Source organism: Anarrhichthys ocellatus, unplaced genomic scaffold (assembly GCF_004355925.1).
Source record: "Anarrhichthys ocellatus isolate YVR2014 unplaced genomic scaffold, GSC_Weel_1.0 scaffold69, whole genome shotgun sequence".
Lineage (NCBI taxonomy): Eukaryota > Metazoa > Chordata > Actinopteri > Perciformes > Anarhichadidae > Anarrhichthys > Anarrhichthys ocellatus.
Window position 1 is genome coordinate 734,132 of NW_022280099.1, and position 18,619 is coordinate 752,750.

Genomic DNA, 18,619 nt, shown 5'->3' on the forward strand with positions numbered 1-18,619 from the left:
ATATATATATATATAGAGATTACATGTTGGTGTCTCAGCCAACATTAATAAGTGATAACAGATCTCAGGTGAACGCATGATATGTATTGATATAAATATATATATATATACACATATATAAAGCATCTCCATCCAAACAGAAACTGTGTCATGTTTTCCCAGTAGCCCCTGCTGTCGCTACTGGGGCCCCATAAGCCACTGGGGCTAAACATTACAGAGAGGAGAGATGATAAACGCTGACTGTCATAACATCTGTTCTGTTGAGTCTTCAAAAAACAACAACAACAGGGAGACAGATGTTGACCCGGCAACATGGCCGCCATCAGCTGTCGATAAAGATCTCTGTGTTGACATTCACACGCACGTACACATGTACACTCGCACGTACACAAAATATGGATTGAAGCAGACTATGATCTTCCTCACTAAAAACATGCTGTGAATTTTGGAATTGAATACATTCATCTTTCTTGAATAAATTATCCGGAGTTATTGGAAACAATCCTACGCAGAACCTAATTATTCAAATAGTATAACACTAATAACATGAGCGTGGCCTGATCTTTATCTGCAACTGTGCAGCATTCAAATGTTGATTTAGAGAATTCTAAAGTCAATATTATGAATGAAGCCCTATAAGAAAATAGTACAGAAGTGTCGCAAAGTCAGCAAACTGACTCAGTAAAGGCAGTTTCACACAAAAATCAAGCTAATATTATTCACCATGAGCTAAAGGTCAGAGCTGCAACATCCCACCGTGTATGATGCTGTTCATTGCTTTAAACTTTTCATAAAAGAACGAGTCCCAGCCTCCAATAAAATCCCTGACATCACATCCAGGTATGTTTCCCAACACATCGGTGATATTTCCTTGTTAGAAACTACTGCGGTCGACTTCAGACACCAGACTTGTTATTGAATTAAAGTGAGATTCTGATATTGTGAAAACACTGAAGGGAACGTTCTTACAACTCAGCTCTGACAGCTGCACACTCAGCAAAGAACGGTTGTGGCACAAACAGTACTACACATAAAAGTACTGTACACACGTGTGCAGGATTTGTGTAACAGAAGGCCTGCAACATATAAATATATGTTGATGACCGAGACACCATCTACCCGTGTTCTCAGGTCTCACATAAGCGGCCCTGCGAGGCGCCAGGCTGCTGTCAATCATTAACACATGCAGGCATTCTGGGTAAACTTTGCTCCCAGAGACTGCAGCCAACAACGCGGCAGATGGCGGAGCTACGGATCTCCAGAGTCACTTTCACTCCTGTGTTCAGGTAACAAGGTGTCGCAGGTACTAAATGTCTGAATATGTCTCTCACTGAGACTCCTGCAAGCTCCCAATGAGAGCAAACAGCAGAAAGCTCCATCAGAGCTTCATCAGTGATCAACCTTGGTCTTTAAACTTTTCATTTCTGCCTTAGAAGGGTACATTTCACAATTTTTAAACCAGCCTGGAAACAATAGCTAAGCGCACATAAGAACATTGCAAGTGTGTTTTCTTTCTGTAGTTGTTCCTTATGTTCACACTGGCCCTTCCTACAATCCACAGCTCTTGTTCTGTGCAAAAAAAGGTATTCAAACGTTTATCTGAAGTTAATTAAATGAATTAGGAAGGGGTCTCTTCGTGGAAATATAAACAGCATAACTGTGACGCTATCCTTTAAGTGTGCCCTGGAGCACATTTAACACCAGTAACCCTAAAGAACACCTTCAAAGAAATGTCCTCCAGCACTTAAACCCAACTCCTTCATCTTCATCTAAATTTGCCCTTTTTGTTGCTGGAGTCTGGTGTTAACACTCAGCGGGGTCAGAGGTCACGTTCCATGAACCGTTCCAGAGTGAAGGTTTCTACTCAGACTTCAGCTGTAAATGCTAGTGATGCTTGTTGTGTTGGTGGATAGACACCTCCATGACAAGACACATCATTTAAAATAGTTAATAATTATGCACGTGTCTGATTCAAAACAATGTATATTTACAGGATTTTTATTTATTTTACAATACCTCTGCCCAAAGCAGAGAACAGAGGCTAACGTGCTACTTTAAAAGCTATTTGATAATAAAAACTATATTTATAGTAGAGTTTACAAAGTGCTTTGACAGACAAAGCAGCAAAAACAAGGCAATAAAACAACAGAAAACTAAGTTAAAACCTGATAAAACAGTACGATGAAGAATAAAACCAATCGATACAATCACAACAAACTAATAAATTAAATAAATTATAAATAATATATTATAAATGAATAAAAATTTTGTAAAATAAAACAACATAAATAAAATAAAGCACTAAAGCGACGGCATCATATAAAAGCCAGCCTGTAGAAAAGGGTTTTATAAAGTGATTTAAAAGAGATTCTCCTCAGGCAGGTCGTACCAAAACCACCTGAGGTATCTTTTCTGAGCTTGATGACAATCACCTGAGCCGAGGTTATTCTATGGAAAAAGACCAGCGCGCCCTCGGCCCGAGACTCAAGTCTGAAACCCAAAAGCTGCAGCAGCAGGACCGATCACCTGGGACGGTTTCACACAAAGACCGCGTTCACGAGTCGAGGTGAGGGAGGAACCGGGTTGCTCTCAAGGACTCGCATAGCAGGAAGTCCACCAGACAAACTCAACAAGAACAACATAGGAGGTACCCGTCCTTCACCTGGGCTCAAACACATTTTCTATCTAAACGGATACATATTTTATTATCCTATAATCAGTTTTCATTCTCCTTTTTCCATGATTTTACATCGATTCCATTCCCTGTTCAATCCTGAAAAAGTCTTGTTATGTTATTTGACAAAGCAAAGAAACCAAAATATTAACTGTAATGTAGTTATGTGCATTAGTCGATTAATTGATTAGTTTTTATTGACGTAAACAGCTTTGATGAAAGGACTCTTCGTTTAAGTTAATTATCAAGCAGAACTGTCAAACATTGTCTGGTTGCAGCTCAGATGTGTGAGTCTGTTTTATATCAAAGTAAATTAAATGTCTTTGTGTTTCAGACTGTTGGAGGAACAAAACGAGAAGTCCAACTCTGCACTGTGGCTAATATGATTTCCATATTTCCAGACGTGTTAGACTTCAATTCATCAAAAAAAAGCATAATTGATAATGAAAATAATCAGTAGTTGCAACCCAGATGGAAGATCAGCGGGCCCAAACTTATTCCTTAATGAACTCCTGGTTCCCATTCAGAACCGGTTAGAAAGCCATTCAAAGAACCAATCAAAACAAAAACACCTTCCTCCACATGGATCACAAAATGTTCTCAGTCCACCTGTGAACTTTCCATTCTCCTCTCAGCCAGTAGAAAAACGCTCGTCTTCTGTTACCATTCCCGGTCCATTTTAAGTCTACATTTCCATCTGCCTCACACAAACACACAGTCCTTGAGAGCGGAGGCTAACTTTAACATACAGCCCCCTCCCCCCCCACACACACACATACACACTGTCACTCACTTAATCAGGTTTCCTCTCCCTGTTCGGCACCAACAACGGTAGAAAGCGAGAGTCATGGACGTTGCGGTTTGAGCCGATCTGAGCCAAACATGTGGACCACTGAAGCTCCTTCTTGTGGGCTTGTTTGTAGCGAGTGGGGCTGGGAAAATGTAAAGAGACACCTCGTGGATCAGGTTTCTCCTGAGGGGAGGGAGGACGAGGCAGCATGGTGGTGGGCTTCAAGTCTCTGGCTTTCCTTCTATTTTCTGCTCCTCTCTTCTTCTTCTTTTTTTGCCCAGAGAGGTCAGAGACAGATCAGTCCTCCTCCACGAGGTGGACGTGAGCCGGAGACGTGAGGAGAACCTAATTCGGGTTGGAAACGCCGACGACACGCTCGGCCGCATCAGAGTTTGGTCCACGTTGCTGCTGAAATCAGATGTGTGCTCTTAAGGGCTGTTGGTCATGTTTTTTCCCCGTTTGTGCCACAGCGAGACGTCACAGCAGCTAACGTCAGCGTGGAGGGAGAGGAGAGAAACCTCCAGGAGAGCTGGGAGGAAAACACTCCAGTCACAGGAGGAGGACAACAGGAAACCTGATTTCTACTCACAAATCTTTCTCCTCTCCTCACATGGACTACAAAGTTACCCTTTAAGTTTATCAGCATGACAGGCAACTTGAATTAAACAAAGTACAATAGTTGTTTTTTTCTCTGTTAACAAATGTTGGATAACTGACTTAAATGCATTGTTCAAGTCTTTTGTAGGAGTTCGGGTATAAGATAATCCTTTATGCTTTGGTCCGTTGGGTTTAGTTTTATGGACGCTTATAAAATCTATTTATCATTAGCATTGTACACAATGAATATAGCCATATAATACTGTTAAGCTGGGACCAATGTGTTTTTCAGAATTTAATGAACTACAAGTTGTTTGCATTAATCTTTACGAAAGTAAAAGGGAGATTGGCTGCGACATTTTATTGAATTTGTTTCCATCGAAACCATCGATTTTACATTTCAAAATGTCAGTAATGATCATTCAAAATCACATCAATACCTTTTAGATATTTCAGCTTTTTATTGCACCTTTATTGATTCAGGAGACTGTTTTAGCTTTACATTCACAACGTTGTATTCAGTCCCACGTGGGAGCTGTGTAGTTCTACCCGAGTCTTGTGCTGGGAGGGTGAGGACCTTGCTCAAGGGCAGTAGTTGTAGAGGGAGGTGTCATTCTTCTAGCCTGTATTTCATATTTTCTCTTCACATTAAGGGATTCAAACTAGTGACGCTTGATTCACACCAAATTGAGTGTAAAACGCCGGTCCTCCCATTCAAAACGCATATTTCACCCCAATTCAATTCTCGAAAAAAGGCATTTGGACAGTTGTCTACTCGATAAACCTCGTTAGTCCAGTTTTGGATGTAAAGGTCGCATTTGCTGTAACGAGTGATGTCGTTATGACCGAACGCAAATGGGAAACCAGAGCTGGAAGAAGCTAAAATATCAAGAACCTCTATTATTAGGGAGCGTTGTGGTTTCCCAGTGAGAGACAGCTATACTGGACAAAGACCGATGAATCAAACTAATACAACTTTTAAATAAACTGAATGAGTCCATTTTATCCTGACTGTGGTCCTAACTCCATTTAAACTAAAAGACTTACTGCTGCACTGCACTACAACACCACCAACACACAACCCTCCGGGGGCTTCTTGTTAATTATACACTTGTTGGATGTTGTGAACAGGATAATTTTTTCAGACACAACACCAAACCAGTGGTGTTTAACACCACTTAGCTTGTTCAACGTGACGTCAAGAGTCTCTCGGATTGACTGGACTCTAAAGGTCACGGCTTTATCAACCCTCCGGGGGCTTTTATCGAAAAGCTTTCACACTAAACCTCTAGACAGAGCTGAAGAAAAAAGCCTCATAGCTAAAGTAAAGCACACCTCTGCGGCTCAATCTGACCCGTTATACAGTCTCAACGTCCCAGAGCCTCAAGTCACTCAACACCTTGAAACCAGGCACAATTTTGGTCTCAGATTTTGTCAATCTGAGACCTGGATTTTAGTACAGTTCGAGGTACATCCTGGTCCTGTAAATACTTCATTCACAGAGGTAAGAAAACTCTCTGCTGAACCAGGGGCGTTGGTTTTTGGTATGAAGTGAAAATCTACAGGGTCTATTGTGAAAATTCCTCCAGCGTGTGTCATCCTTTTGCCTGAGGATCTCCCCCCCCCCGAGGAAGCTGCGCCCTCCTGGTCTTCCTCTAAAAACGTCTACGAATGAGCTGCGCTGCTAACGACAGGATTTATGTAATCCCCCGAGCTTCACCAAGACCCTGCTCGTCATTTTCTGGCTGAAGTCTGACCTGTGACGGTGACTAACCCACAAGGAGCAGGAAGAAGAAGAGGAGGGGGAAAAGATGCGATTTGTGCATCTTGATGATGTGCTTTCCCAGCACAGCTGTCCAGTTGTACGCCCACCTCTACTGCTGATGTGTACATGCGTACCTCAAGGCGGGAGGCGAACGCAGAGAGATTATGGAAATGAAGAGGGAGAGACACAGCGAAGCAGCTTCCTCCATGAGAACGATAATAAATTAATTTGCATCCCAACAGGAAAATGTTAAGTGAAGAACAAGCAGCAGAGAAGGTTTGTTTTTGTTGAGTTGTGGCCGGAAAATACAGAAAAATAAGAATCACATCCCGCTGCCACAGTAAGTGATAACATCCTCTACGGGTATTGAAAAATAAATAGAAAGCAAGAAAACAGGAAATCCTTTTTCGTAGAAACAGTGGACGTCATGCTTTTTTGTTGTTTAAAGTGGCGTAGAAATAAAAGATGCATCTTCCTTATAAATCAAAACAGTCCTGAAAAATCCTGCAGCTCTGTATTCACAGCAGGAGAACGAGAACGTCGACTTCAAAAGGAATAGCAGACGTGTCTGGAGAGTATTTACAGAAAATAAACTACAAAAGAATCTTTGATGTAAAATAACGAATGTGCAGCACGGAGGTAACAAATAAAAATAGAATTAATTGTAAAAAGAACAATCTTAAAAACAATAAAATCTTAAAAAATAGAAACATATTTGTCCCTGACCTCTTTCCCCAGATGCTGGTGTAATATAAAAAATAGTCACATGTCCCTCAGTCACACAATGCTGAGAGATTAGAGGCAGATGAGCTGTAGAAGTGGGGCCTGAAGGCCACACGTGTGTTATGGTTGTCTGAGGTTGGCCTCTCACAATGGTTCATCTCATTTACCAATTTATTTACTGGTTGGCGTTTCAACAGAGACTCTACTGTTTATCTGTGACTTCAAAAGTTCACAACAGACGAGTGGAAGAGGAGAACTCAATCCTCGTTCTTCCACTTGGTTTACACAAACATATATGGGGTCAGAGGTCAGCGTGGTGGTCTTGTGACCAGGCGGAAGGTATCCTGAGACGGTGCTGCTGTACGTAGACCCTGAGGTAACGAAAACACAACGAATCTTATTCAGGTCATAAAAAAAACAAAAAAAAAAAAAACATACTTATTAATATTATATTCCATTTCAGCCAATAGATTGCGATCTTCAGCGGTAGTTTTGGCGTCTGGTCTATTTCCTCTGCAAGTTAATCTTCAAAGTAAAACACATTTACAAGCTATTAATAACAATATCATTTATATAATATTTATGGTAATGATTTGATTCTAATAAAAGACTAAATTTGAATCCCACACATGCCAACACTTTTTACATTCCTTAACCTCTTCCCGTTTTTCTTGAGCTTCAATTCCCTCCAATTATTACCTCCTCAACATGATGTAACTTCAGCCACCAGATTTATGAGAAATAATAGAGTATCTCCTGTTGGTGGTTGAGGTTTTTAAATCACGTATTTATTCCACATAACTGTCAGTTGCACCTAAACCGAGAGATGATCGCTTGTTAAGCGGACATCCACTCCACCAGACTCCACCACTCTCAGCTCAACATGCAGATTAATATGAGCTACAGGAATAAAGGACATAAACTTTCATATCAGACTCCACATCCAGCAGCAGCCACACAGCCTCAAACAGAGCGACATATCACTGACTTTAAAAACGTGATTATGAGCACTGTGTTCATAAGGTACAGTACGTGTCTGCAGGAACAGAGTACAGTACAGCAGCAGCAGACGGGGAATAACTGGAATCTGTTATCGGTGACGCGTCCCGACCGCGTTTCTAATTCAGGACTCTGTTGTAAGGAAGCGGCCTCCTGAGGTGTACTGCGGGTGTAGAAGCAGCACACTGGGACTTTATGAGGAGGTGAGAGATGAATGTGAAGTGAACGTGTGAAACTGAAAAAGAAAAACGGACCGTGTGCCGGATCAGTCACTGGGTCACGGATAAATACAGTGAGACTGTAAAATAAACTATGACAAGAGCTGAAAGTACCTTCTGTCTGTTTCAAACGAGTGGCACTTGTTGATGCACGGATCGGATCGGCACAAATACACCGATGCAAACTGCCGATCATTGATGATCCATATTATCAGATAGTGATCCGTACAGTTGGTCTACAAGACTCCAGACTTTATTTTAAACGCTCTGAAGTCGGTAAACCATCCAAAATGTTATAATTTTACTTTGTTATAGTAATATATAGTAACTTTTCTCTATAAAACACATTCATTTGCAAATACATTTTGTTGCTTTAAAGTTGCAACCACAGCATTTACCAAAAACAGTTTCTGTAATAAAGCAGTCGTAGCTGTCCAGGAAGAGTTCCTGCTGTGATGTTCAGAAAAGGAAAATAAGACGTTGATGCTCTTGAGGAACCGTGGATCTTTCCAACAATTTATTAACAGAGCTGATGTTATTTGGGTATTTGATTCTTCATCAAACAGTGTGTACTTCTACTGATATCAACAGTACCTCTGTGTGTCTATGAGGGTGGAGGTCAGGTGTGCTCCTACAAATGTAGATGTTTGCATAAGGACAGCGAGTGTAAGTGGGGCATGAAGACTCTCTCACACACACACAGCTCAGGGCTCCTGGTTATAAGCCCCGCCCTGAGAAAGGAACCAGGAAGTGGTTTTCGATTCAAACTCTTTACAAAGATGACGGCTCTGTCTGGTTTCTGTGTGGCAGCATTCCTGCTGTCAATGCCAGTGTGAAGCATGAAGGTATCTCTTTGTGTATTACTACGCCCAAGTGCATACCAAGCATCGCCCAATTATGTACAACACACTGCTAATTAATACACCGGCATTTCTTAACTAACAAGTCAGACAATAGAGTATCATGCCATCGCTCGCTAACCCCGCTAGCACCACTCATAGACTAGTCAATGGCACGGCTTGCTAACCCCGCTAGCATCGCTCACACTGTTTGGATGTTTAGGACGTTGAAACAGACGTGCCGAGGGAAACAGAAAATAAAGGCGTATCTTAAAGATGATGAAACGTATCAATGTTTGATCAGTGAATCCATACAACGAGCTTCCAAGGCTACATGTGCATGTAGTGTGTCTGATATGAACATATAAAGATGAATATTTTCTCTACATCAGTGACACAGACAGCAGCACTGCCCTGTGTGATCCTGATGATGATCTACTGTCTAGGCACGTAGCTGACAGGCATGGAAACAACAACAGCAGCACTCAGACAGAGCTAGATTCTAAAAACAACTAGCAAGGCTGGAAAATAACTGGCTCAGGTTCAGCAGCTCTGATCACCGCTGCACCAGTTTCACAAGAACCTCTGGGTTCAAAACGTTACGATGGCGTCTCTGTGCAGAGCTCCACAGACACAACACACTCTCTGAACGTGGTTCACGTGTTAAAAGACACGGGTAAAGGTGATAATAATTCACTGCAGAATAAAAACATATATATTGGCCCTCATAGACGTACAAAGTCACATCGAGCAGCTTGTTTGAACCCAAAGAATGATCCTTAAGTCTCTAAAGAAATATTTCAGGCTGAATTTCATGGAAATTTTTGTAAAATTATGCAAAAGATACGCAGAATATTTGACATGCAACAAAAGGTGATTTGAGGGGATTTCATATTTGGGATTCTTGGGACTTTATTCTTCATGTGGTTGTCCAAGGACGAAGCTCACTTCAGTTCACACCTGCTTACAGGTGCTCTATTGAAAAAGGCTCGTCTACTAACAACAGTGATTCAACACTGAGCCGTCAGTCATCCATCATTTGAATTCCTCTGCTCAGCTTTCTCACAACGTACTGGAGCAACCCCGTCCCGCGGGTCGGGGTTGCTCCTTTTATATCTGAACTGCTCTCTGATCTGTTGTATTGCCTTGTTGACCTAAATCGGCAAACCTGGGTTATTGTTGCTCTACCTCTACTCACTGAAGAATAAACGCAGAGTCCTGTGTGCTGAAAAAAAAAAATGCATGCGCTTTACGGTGACTTTGTGAGGCAGTGAATGCACCACGGATGAACAGAACCATCGATATCTGTTCTACGAGGTAGTTTAAGATCAACTTTAATTTGTATGTGTGCCATAATCAACGGAATGTGATTACTTTTACAGCTACTCAATGTTAGTGTTAGGATGGGTTGTCTCCTCTTCCGCCTCTCTCTCTCTCTCTCTCTCACTCACACTCACACTCACACTCACACTCACACTCTCACACTCTCTTACCCTTGAGCAGTGGTAAGGGCGTGAGCTCGATGGCTTTGCCCTGAGAGCGGAACTGGGACGAGCTCTGCGACCGCTTCTGCTTGGCCTTCCTGACAGACTTCCGTGAAAATCCGTCCACTTTGTCCACAGATGGAGACGTGGTGGCTGCCGAGGACATAGCCCTGCTGGGAGAAACACACGATCACATTAGACATGTGTCACGAGAGCGCTCTGTTCACTGAGGGCAGAGGGGTTAACCACAGAGTACTGACAACTTTACACAACTACAATTGGACTTCAATCCATTTTATGAAGTCAGATACATATAAAACAGGTTGTATTCATGTAAAGAAACAGATGCAAGCTTGCATTTAACCCTTGAGCTTGAAAGAAAAGGAACTCAATTTTCAAAGAGCCCCAAAGTGTTCGATATTAAACAAATTATGACTAAAAAGAATCGATGAATTAACCAATAATAAGTGAAATTATTTAATTCATTCTTAAAAATGGTATTTCAACATTTTTATTTTCATAACAAGAGGGTTTTATTTGGAGTTATTTCTTATTATAGACATTTTTATTTCAATATTTTTAAATTATTATTAAATTTATAACATTTTTCAGCCAATCGCATAAGCTCGAGTTTCTATAATTGGACATAATTTTACAATCTTACTGTATTCATTAATATGATTATTCCACATTGTTCTATGGGTCCATGGGTATGCAGATTAAAAAATATTTTGTTATTGTTGATCAAATCACACATGATCCATGATCCACATGATATTTTTGGTCGTGAGTTCATGGAAGCAAAAAGTAAACAAACATCCCACTGACTCCATCAGTCCACCGTCCTCCAGCTCTTTATTAGTCTCACAACAAACCAGCGCAGCCACAGCAGACTGCCTCATTTCCCCAGCATGGGGCTCCATTTAGTTACAGTACACAAAACACACCACCTTCAACCCACAACAATGGCGCTTCGGCTGCGAGGCGTCGCCACAGCGGGAGGAAGCCGAGGAAACGTCCGCTGGCTGAGTGTTCGCTGCTGATTATGTCTAAAAGAAAAATAAAACTTCAAACAAAACCTTAGCAGAAGTCACACTAATCAACACCAATCTACATTTTATCAACCGCACCCTGAAGGCTTATCTGTCAGAAGACCTATTCTCTCACTCTTTGTGTCTTTAACTTCCACATAAATGGAGACACTGATGTCCACAACAACTCAGCCGGATGAAACAAATGAGAAACTCCAGCAGGAATCGTTACGTAATAATAAAAGACGTGAATGGGACGCGCCGCAGGCCGTACTCTGCATCTCTAAAGCTCTCTCTCTCAAAGTCACACATGCAGCCGTACAGTATGTCCAACAGAGTGGATGGGGACACACACACACACACACACACACACACACACGAAGCCTTTTACAAGCCGTCTGAGGCTGCACAGCTGATCCATCATCATGTAGAGGACTCTGCAGTATTAAATGAATGTGATTAATGTTTGCAGAGTAGCATCACGTCCATCTGTGTGGTTACCGACTGAACCAGGGTGTCGATGCTGTGAGAGGACGATCAATCAAAGCTGACAACTGTGACTAAGGAGAGTTGCCTTAACCGACCAGTGACAAACATTAGAATAAGACAATGCCCCGAATTCACTGAAACGTGCTGCTGATTTAACTTCTTTGACATAAACATCGTTTAATAAAGTGGTCACTACATGATGGATTTAAACAATCGCCTCACTCAAACACACCACCGTTGCTGTTTGATGCATTCTCACAGAGCTTAACATGCCTGATATTACACTTGTACTGAATGAGAATCTCTATTTTCAGGCGATGCAGGGCGCCTCTACTAGAAAACAGGAAGTCTTATATTATAGCTGAGACTTATAATGCGCCTGTACTTTTTAATAATAAAATAATAAGATGGAGGCTCTGTAATCTGCACCAAAACGGCCACAACTCCATTCCTCCAACAAACGCATCAGTTTTATCTCCTTTTGTTCTAGCCTTCACAATAAAAGCCCCTGAAACAAATTACTGCTTCATAGAAGGGAACTTAAAGTCTTCACTAAGCAACGCAACCAAAATTATTAATGCCAACCTGTCTGGAGCTGCAACAATTAGTTGCAGACATCATTTGAATAAATTATTAAATAATTATTAACACCAGCTGGATTCAGCTCCTCATAAAAGGTGAGGATTTGCTGTTTTGTATAATTATAAATTAAATATCTTGCATAGTTGTAAAAGAAAATCAATACAAACATGTCACCATTGGGATCCAGGGAATTCTTCATATTATTATCTGATATTTTATGTATAAATATTTGTTGGTCGAAGCCCTAAACATGTCTAAAGTTTGATATTAACTAGAGCTCAGGGGATTCACCACTACAACCTACAGACACATTCACAGATGACAAAACCCATTACATGCAGACGACAAGAGTCATCCGTCACACCCGCTCATTGTCTCCTCCCATGAGCACACAGCTGCTAATGATCTCTGTGAATGAATGCCTTCTGTTGAGCATCATCACGGTGGGAAAACACCTCCAGCTGAACACTGATCTGTCTCATCTTGGCTGCTAATTCACCATTAGTCTGTCAGTCCTGCTGCGTTGTAAAATTTAATTAATTGTACATTTGCTTCCCTAGTTGACAGTTTTGCCTTTCAAACTTTGGCACAGGGATATTCAAATGCTATACAAAGCATCTCAAGCCTGAGTGAAAACACAGCAACAAACTGTGAATGAGACCTTCGAGAAGTGTTCTCACAAAGACCAGATGAAGCAGGACAAGATCCTCTGAGAACTGCCTTAGTCTGAGTCTCTCAGTACTCTCATCACTAACAATGGATACTTGAAGAGCTGTCAATGATTTGTAATGCTTCCGCCACCTGTAGAAAAACTACAATCATTCTCCCTCAGAAAAATCTTTAAATAGGTAAAAACTGGAGCTGTGCTTACCTGTGCAAAGGAGCACTGGAATCCCCATTAATAACCATCAGTCCCTCTCTCTCTTTCTCTCTCTCTCTGTGTCTCTGACTAGACGGCTAATGGCGAAAAACACTCCAGTGCAACCACAACACACGAGGGGGAGCAAGACGACGGCGGCCGGTCAGGCGTACGGCAGCCAGAGCCGTTCCTCTCTTACATAAGAGACCAGATGACATCCAAACAGGCTTTAGGGAGGGTGGGATTAAAGAACAAGGAGGAAGGAGAGAGGAGGGGGCAACAGAAAAGGGAGGAAGAGGAGGGGAGGGAGCTGCTGTTTCAACAGGAAGTTAACAAAAAGGCAGCGTTGAGGCAGAGCGAAAGTAAGGAATAAACGCGTAGCGGAACACACACACATCAAAGATAAAGAAATATATAAAAAGCTCTAGTCTCTAGTCTGTGGTCCAAAGCTAACAGACAAACTGTACCTCTGAATACTTCATGTACACTAAACTCGTGTGAGTTCTAGGGACACAAATGTAAAGAGGAACAAGCAGGTAGAGGAATTTAATCTGATTTCACACCTTTAACTTCTACCTTCAACTCCATGGAGACAATATTCAAGCTACAGCGCGACATGTATGCTTCTATATAGTCTAATATAAAGTAGAATATTATCATCTGCTGAGACACACTTTGAGGACTTTCCTCCAACTAACGATCATCAGTTCCCAGTCTTTGGTGACGCTTTCAAACACGTAACACAACAGCATTTATAACGACTAAACACAAGAAACTGAAAGAAATGTTCTTAAAATAATATATGAAGTTTAAGACTTGTGCATAATAAGGAGGACAGGTTTGATTTGACCACTGATATTATTAAGGACAAATAAAAGATTATTGTTATTATCAATTACTCTACACAGATTAATTTCTAGAGCTATAAAACTGTGCACACGTAACAGATTAATATTCAATGTTGGTAATTACAAAGGTGAAGCTACAAAGCAGCATCCTGCATGACAAACGCAGGAAACGTCCTGAGAAAGACTAAATCTTTGCAGCCAGAACAAACTCCAGCAGCCAGCATCAAGCCCATCATAGCAACACATTGTTTACACACAACAAAGAGCTTATTTTACATATCAGTTTCCTAGAGTAGCCGATAAATGGATGAGTGGTCCCAGCACTAATTATATCAGTACGAATCGCCGATGTGTTATTTAAAGATTCTTCTACTACTCACTTCTTCTTCAGAAAGTCTCCTGATGCCATTACGGACTGAATGCTGCAATCTGACAGCAACTTCTAGATCGGTATGATTCACTCATGAGATAATTACACTGTTCACACAGTCAAGAAGAAATGGACTCAGCAACTTTCTCTCTCTCTCTCTCACTCACACACACACACACACACACACACACACACACACACACACACAGAGCTGATAAGAGTGAGGGAGTAACTACACCAGCAACCATCATAAACACAGGAGACTTTGGATTCAAGAACCTTGTAGATGAACAACCAGCATGACAGTACCAAACCTAGGAGTAGACTCACCCACCAACTGCAAATACCATCACATGTAATGCATAAAACCACACCTGGACTCTGGCATGCTGACAGGGCAGAGGACAGGTAGAAATAAAAATAAAAGTCAGTGTTGGAAAGTTACTCTACTCAAGTACTGCACTTAAGTATAATTCATGGTACTTGTATTTCACCTAAGTATTTACCTTTTTTTGCTGCTAAATACTTCAGAAGTAAATATTATACTTTTACTGCTTTATATGTGTTGTATTACTTTAATTACTTTGCAGATTCAACAAAATATAAGCAACAAATATATGATAATAATTATGTGTTCAAATTAAATTAGGAAGGAAATCCACAAGGTAGTAAAGCATTATATATAAAAAAGTATATATTATCTCCACCGTTACCGGCTGCAACATTAAAGTGATGTAAACATGAACGCATGAATAATTATAATCCAATGACACATTGTTCTGCAAGACATTCTGCATGATGAGAACTTTTTGTATTTTAAGTATATTTTGATGCTAATACTTTTGGACGAAAGTGACATTTTGAATGCAGAACTTTCACCTGTAACAGAGTATTTCTACACTGAGGTTTTTCTACTTTTACCTAAACTCTGAGTACTTCTTCCTCATCTTCATCTCTTCATATCTCTCATTCATCACCACGTTTCTACGTCTCATCATCATGTCACTACAATATGCCTCACTATCATGTCACTACAATATGCCTCACTCCTCATCATCATCACCATGTTTCTAACTCTCATCATCATCATGTCACCAGTGTCATTAGTGGTGATGATCTCTCTCTCTGACTGGTTTTACATCCCAGTAGACAAGATGTTGATACTGCGTTGTTTTTGCTAGTACAAACTACAAAACGTGACATATTTAGAGTTTGTCAAGACATCGTTATCTTGGTGCAAAGCCAGTCAAACTTCATATCGGATTATCACCACACATTTGACCTTTGGCTTCACTTGACAGGAAAAAAGCTAAACCTGTCTCAGGACACATTCACATGAACCCACGAGGATTATAAACATCAGCATTGTTTTTACTTTATAGCAACAAAAAAAAAAAATAACTGCCCAGCTCAACCCTGGGAAAAAACAGAAACTGTAACTCTGAATACTTCATGTACACTAAACTCGTGTGATTTCTAGGGACACAAATGTAAAGATGAACAAGCAGGTAGAGGAATTTAATCTGACTTCACACTGCAACCTTTAACTCCGTGGAGACAATATTCAAGCTACAGCACATGTATGCTTCCATAGAGTCTAATAAATGAAGAATAGTATCATCTACTGAGACACACTTTGAGGACTTGTGAAAACATGTCCTGCAACTAATAATCATCAGTTCCCACAGTCTTTGGTGACGCTTTTAAACGTCTTGTTTTGTCCAACCAACAGTCCATAACCAGAGATATTACTTAACATAACAGCATTTATGACTAAACACAAGAAACTGAAAGAAATGTTCTTAAAATAATATATGAAGTTCAAGACTTGTGCATAATAATGAGGACAGGTTTGATTTAAACATAATAAAGATTATATATCAATTCACAGAGTGATTTGATGTTAGTTATTTTAACATAATAAAGATTATATACATTCACAGAGTGATTTGATGTTACTTATTCATTGTTCCCAGCTGTAGAAACGTTATGCCATCAGCGACATGAGGTCAAAAATGAAGCCGTTTAGGAGGAGCCATGTTGGGGCCTGGCAGCAGCAGAATATTCAAAACTTGACAGTTAGCTAGCTAGCTAGCAGGCTAACGTTAGCTGCCCGATTAACCGCTACAAAGCGTCTGAATTTAACGCTTAAATCGTTTAGCTAGTTGTCTCTTCAGAGTACACAAAGCATTTTAATACAACTAACTTTACAACAATGCAGCCTTTGTTATGAAAGCTGTCCAGGTTTATATTTCAGAAAACGGCATTTTTTTAACATTAATGCTAACGGCTATCGCGGGTTAGCTCAAGTTGAACATGTAGCTAGCCTTTAGCTTGTTAGCTAGCCTTAGCTTGTTAGCTAGCCGCTTGTCAGCTAGCCTTAGCTTGTTAGCCTTAGCTTGTTAGCTTTCAGTGCATTCTTGCCAACACAATATATTAAAAACATTGTTTACATTGTGTTGCTAATAAAGTAACGTTACCTGGGCGGACTTGGGCGATCACCCATCATCTCCCAGATGTAAATACAGAGAAGAGTCGGTGCAGTGCTAATGCTAATGCTAACTGACAGACAGACTTTTTGGGTTGTCCCGAGTCCCGACCCCCGTGAGCACCGACAAGCTGCAGCCGACCGAGAGAGTGGCTGTTAGCTTCTCCAATCGAAGTACTTTACCTTGATCCTTATGTGGTTTCGCAACGGTAGATAGACGGCTTGCAGAGGAGTTATCCTATGTTTTTCTACCTAATAAACCTCCAGCTCGGTGTGCAAAACAAGCCTTTTTTTACCCCCAAAACAGCCGGAAAATCTGGCCCTGAAACAGCCAAAACCCACGAGTACCTTTTTTTTCTCTCTCCTTCCAACGGAATAATCCTCAAACTCCCATTAATAACAAAACACAGCTATATATATATAAAACGATTAAGTTAACGCAATTACATTCCTGTTCCTGATTCAATTACTTGTCTTCCCCAAAACCTCAGGATTATTTTTGGTGTTTCTCCTTTAGCTCGTTTATGATTCGGGGCTGTTCTTTTTCACCCTATTGTCAACACACATAACAGAAAACATGCTAGACGCGTTAAAACTCGACGTACGACGGCGATTGGATGTAAGGGAGCGGCGTCGCAGTGCTGTTATTGGACGAGAGGAGGTGTCAATCAAAACATCTTTTGAATCTCGTCGGTTAGGTTGAGGAGGAGAAGGGACAAGGAAAAAGATATATCGGAGGCTGAAAAGGAAGTGTGTGTCTTCCCCGCACAGCGTGCAGGAATGAGGCTAAACCAGTCCGAGGCCCAGCCCTTTGCTTCTGCACTTTTTTATTATTTACGGCGCATTTGAACCACCTTTTACTGCACATTTTTATTTTATTTTATTTACAGCCCGCTGCAGCCCGGAAGCAGCGTTAAGGAAGAGTGGATCTCTGTGCAAGCTTCCGAGATTAGAGAGAGTGAGGGATGTGTTAGCAGGAAGAAGAGTTGCATAACTATAATATATAGGTCTACTATGAATATTAGCCGAGCACGTCTATGGGCGTGCGTGTAGGGACGTAAAGGGGTGGCTCAGTGTCTGCAAATTCATTCATTTTCTATATTTTCTGTTTCAAGAAAAGTTAAGAAAAAATTCTGCAGCCTTTCTAGAAAAGAAAAATAGAAATATAGCCTACTATAATCAACTATACTACACTCAACTGCTGTGAAAAACATGAAAATAATATAATTTTTTGCTAAAAAAATGCATTATTTTGTCTGCTAGGAAGGGTTTAATATAATATTGGTTACTTGCTTTAAAAAATCATAAAAATGCATCTTTTCCAGAAGAATCTCCTATAAAATGAGCTCCTCTGTTCATGTAATATCATTTAATAATGTATTGACTCTCACCACCATGTAAATGTGTTTTGTTTCATCATTTTTAAACTTTGATTTATAAAAAAAAATCCCTAAATCACCCTAAATAATCACTAAACATCTTCAATGTTTCTAGTGTGAGTAAAGATTTGTGCTTCGACCACTGACACAGAAACACAGACGCACACTCGCACTGCCAATCATGTTATTCCACTCTTTGCTATTTGAGAGCGAAAGCTGCTCCCTCAGCGGGATCCTGCTGAGCCGGGCGGCTCTGGTGACTTCCAGGATGTGATGCAGTGACGACAGCTTTAAAGTGGAAATATTACAACCAGAAAAATGTCACAATAATGGACATCCTGACAAATTAAATATCTTAATTTAAAAAATGAAAATGTGAGAGAAACCTGAGCTATGTCCCAATTTCATAGTAAGATTCAGAGTATATATATATAAATATATACTTTCGTTATAGAAGTCACAACAAGATGTGTAACAACAGTCG

General features: G+C 40.6%; 1 protein-coding gene across 6 annotated transcripts in view; it reads right to left on the reverse strand.

Moving 5' to 3' along the window:
• The window catches only part of ppp2r5eb (protein phosphatase 2, regulatory subunit B', epsilon isoform b), a 40,495-nt gene extending 23,183 nt beyond the window's left edge, over positions 1-17,312 (reverse strand). Inside the window, exons 1-2 of one of the 6 annotated variants that reach the window (XM_031873152.1) lie at positions 16,940-17,312; positions 10,099-10,259 (exon numbers count right to left, since the gene is read on the reverse strand). In XM_031873152.1, the coding sequence (XP_031729012.1) occupies positions 10,099-10,255 (157 nt within the window). In that variant the 5' untranslated portion in view covers positions 10,256-10,259; positions 16,940-17,312. The other 5 variants (XM_031873151.1, XM_031873150.1, XM_031873147.1 and 2 more) reach the window with 5 other exon arrangements.
• Between the last annotated feature and the right edge of the window lie 1,307 nt (positions 17,313-18,619).